The sequence below is a fragment of the Aplysia californica genome, unplaced genomic scaffold (assembly GCF_000002075.1).
Source record: "Aplysia californica isolate F4 #8 unplaced genomic scaffold, AplCal3.0 scaffold00099, whole genome shotgun sequence".
Taxonomy (NCBI): Eukaryota; Metazoa; Mollusca; class Gastropoda; order Aplysiida; family Aplysiidae; genus Aplysia; species Aplysia californica.
This window is the reverse complement of record NW_004797369.1, coordinates 99,415-103,090: the sequence shown is the minus strand read 5'-3', so window position 1 is coordinate 103,090 and position 3,676 is coordinate 99,415. Positions and strand designations below refer to the sequence as shown.

Genomic DNA, 3,676 nt, shown 5'->3' with positions numbered 1-3,676 from the left:
GTAGGTGTGTCTGTATATCTCAACGAAGAGACGACTCTGCGAGTTCGTGTATGCGTGTAGGTGTGCAACGTGTATATGTGTAGGTGTGTGTGTATGTGTTTGTGTGTATGTGTGTAAGTGTGGGTGTGTGTTTATTTGTGTGTGTGTGTGTGTGTGTTCAGATTCCCAGCCTCACGTGTGTCTGGTGGTTCTGTTTCAGATCCTGAGTCTGGTCTACGCCTCCATCGGAGCTCTCATTTTCAGCGCTGTGAGTAGTTTGTTTGCGCGGCTGTCTGTCCGCTCGCTTGTTCTCGCTTGTTTGTCTCGCTAGACGGTCAGTGTGGTTGGTGGTTGGCGGGTGTTCTGATGTGGTTTGTTCCTTCTTCCCTATCCAAAATCTGTCGTCCTTGTCCTTATATCTCCTCCGTGGGTGGTTGGCGGGTGCTCTGGTGTGGTTTGCTTCTTCTTTCCTATCAAACATCTCTCGTCTTTATCTCCCCTCTTTCTTTTTTGTGTTTGTTACTCTCTTGTAACACCTCTAATCTTGGGCACTCATATGACCTTATTGTGTTGCAAGTGCTGTAAAACTCTTACTAAAACTAAAAAAACCTATGTCTCCTCCTTCTGTTTTGTATGTTTGTCTCTAGTAACACATCTAATCTTCAGCACTTCCGTAACCTGCTTTTATTGCAAGTGCTGTAAAATGTTACTGAACACTAAAAATGTCTCTCATGATCATCTCATTTTGCGGCACAGCACCACAACTAGATTTATCTAACAGTAACTTTGGGTTTTTCAAATTTTACTGGAGAAATCAATCACTTGCCCATACTGTATTGCAGTGGAAGCTGACTCATTAGGAGCAGTATTCTTTTCCTCATATAGTCACAACTATGATAGGAGAAATCAATCACTTGCCCATACTGTATTGCAGTGGAAGCTGACTCATTAGGAGCAGTATTCTTTTCCTCATATAGTTGCATTTCTCCTCCCCATCATTTTGTAAAGAATTTTTTTTTAATGAATGCAGTATAACACAGATAGCTCAAATTCGTCGGGACTGGCCTCGGTAGTTTGGGGGATTCGTAGTTTGAGGGGTATCTCGCAAAGAAAGAGAAGAAGAAAAGAAAAAACGGAACCGCAAGCACAGTTCAGCGGATGCTTGATTTCAAGTATTTTGTTTTCAACTGATCCCTGTTATACTGTATCTTTAAAACATTCTTATGTATAAGAATTATCTCCCTTTTCCATGATTTCCCCCCGGGGCAGTGCCACTGACTGTAGTGTCTTTAGGCCATTCCCAAAGGGGGGACATTTCTCGTTCAAGCACAGTAGAATTGTAAATGGGCTGATTCATCCTGTCACGCTCATAACTGTGCCTGATCTACAACAGGGAACTGCTGCTTTTTCTTTCCTGATCCTTACTATTGTCATTTTCCTCTACTTCTTTTGTATGCATGTCACTCTCTTGTGACCTGCTATTTCCGGGGTGCCTTGATAGTTGAAGCAGACTTTGTGCTGTTAAAGCTAGAGAGGAGAGCAGTCTAAGTCTGATTCCCTGTAAAGACTTCTCTGTTGACACTCACCCCTTGGCGCTCATATGACCATATGCAGTTGCGAGCACCGTAAAACCCTCTACTATAAAAACATTTTTCCATGATTTCAGGGTGTGTGTCAGGACAAATTCTTAGGAGCTAAATGGTTATTGCATCCATATATCTCTATGTGTGTCGTGTGTTTCTTTATCTCTCTGTGTGTGTTGTGTGTTCCAGTACATCGTGTTCGACACCTGTATAACATCTCTCTCTCTGTATCATGTGTGTTCCAGTACATCGTGTTCGACACCTGTATAACATCTCTCTATGTGTATCTGTGTCGTGTGTAATATGTATATATATATATATCTCTCTGTGTGTGTCGTGTGTGTTTCAGTACATCGTGTTGGACACATGTATAACATACCTCTCTATGTGTTTCTGTGTCGTGTGTGTTTCAGTACATCGTGTTCGACACATGTATAACATATCTCTCGATGTGTTTCTGTGTCGTGTATGTTTCAGTACATCGTGTTTGACACATGTATAACATTGTGTGTTTCAGTACATCGTGTTCGACTCATGTATAATTCTCTCTCTCTCCCTCTGTGTCGTGTGTGTTTCAGGACATCGTGTTCGACACATGTATAACATATCTCTCTCTGTGTCGTGTGTGTTTCAGTACATTGTGTTTGACACATGTATTATATATCTCTCTCTGTGTCGTGTGTGTTTCAGTACATCGTGTTCGACACATGTATAACATATCTCTCTATGTGTTTCTGTGTCGTGTGTGTTTCAGTACATCTTGTTCGACACATGTATTATATATCTCTCTCTGTGTCGTGTGTGTTTCAGTACATCGTGTTCGACACATGTATTATATATCTCTCTCTGTGTCGTGTGTGTTTCAGTACATCGTGTTCGACACATGTATTATATATCTCTCTCTGTGTCGTGTGTGTTTCAGTACATCGTGTTCGACACATGTATAACATATCTCTCTATGTGTTTCTGTGTCGTGTGTGTTTCAGTACATCTTGTTCGACACATGTATTATATATCTCTCTCTGTGTCGTGTGTGTTTCAGTACATCGTGTTCGACACATGTATTATATATCTCTCTCTGTGTCGTGTGTGTTTCAGTACATCGTGTTCGACACATGTATTATATATCTCTCTCTGTGTCGTGTGTGTTTCAGTACATCGTGTTCGACACATGTATTATATATCTCTCTCTGTGTCGTGTGTGTTTCAGTACATCGTGTTCGACACATGTATTATATATCTCTCTCTGTGTCGTGTGTGTTTCAGTACATCGTGTTCGACACATGTATTATATATCTCTCTCTGTGTCGTGTGTGTTTCAGTACATCGTGTTCGACACATGTATTATATATCTCTCTCTGTGTCGTGTGTGTTTCAGTACATCGTGTTTGACACGTGTATAACATATCTCTCTCTGTGTCGTGTGTGTTTCAGTACATTGTGTTCGACACATGTATTATATATCTCTCTCTGTGTCGTGTGTGTTTCAGTACATCGTGTTCGACACATGTATTATATATCTCTCTCTGTGTCGTGTGTGTTTCAGTACATCGTGTTTGACACGTGTATAACATATCTCTCTCTGTGTCGTGTGTGTTTCAGTACATCGTGTTCGACACGCAGCTCATGCTGGGGGGCAAGCACAAGTACGCCCTCTCCCCCGAGGAGTACATCTTCGCCGCCCTCAACCTCTACCTGGACATCATCAACCTCTTCCTCTTCATCCTCTCCATCATCGGCGCCACGCGGGACTAGCGCACGCCCGATAGCGGGCCGACGGTGAACGATGGCGGGCCGACCGTGAACGGCTGGCTGGCGGGATGTGCAAATAGGCGATCAGTGGCCACCGATGTTTTCGTTTGGTGGGACGTCCCACAGAATATTGCGGGCTGCGGTTTTGCTACTTGATTGCGGAGATCGGGCAGGGGCAACAGATGATTTTGGAAATTCCTACGATTGCCGAGTGAATGTTGTACGCGATGCTGCGATGGTGATGTGGATCTATGTGAAAATGAAAGTCGATGATTGTATACATTCATCCCACGGTGACTATTATCTGTATTGTGAACCACGTACATCCTGCGTGACAAGCTCGCGGTCTGACTGAGTGTACT

At 43.0% G+C, this 3,676-nt stretch overlaps 1 protein-coding gene across 1 annotated transcript in view; it reads left to right on the top strand.

The window, feature by feature from the left end:
• LOC101858173 (protein lifeguard 1) overlaps positions 1-3,470 on the top strand; it is a gene marked incomplete in the record, with an annotated part of 21,357 nt that extends 17,887 nt beyond the window's left edge. The window contains 2 exon segments of the mRNA XM_035968944.1: positions 200-247; positions 3,165-3,470. Of these exon segments, the coding sequence (XP_035824837.1) occupies positions 200-247; positions 3,165-3,317 (201 nt within the window).
• Between the last annotated feature and the right edge of the window lie 206 nt (positions 3,471-3,676).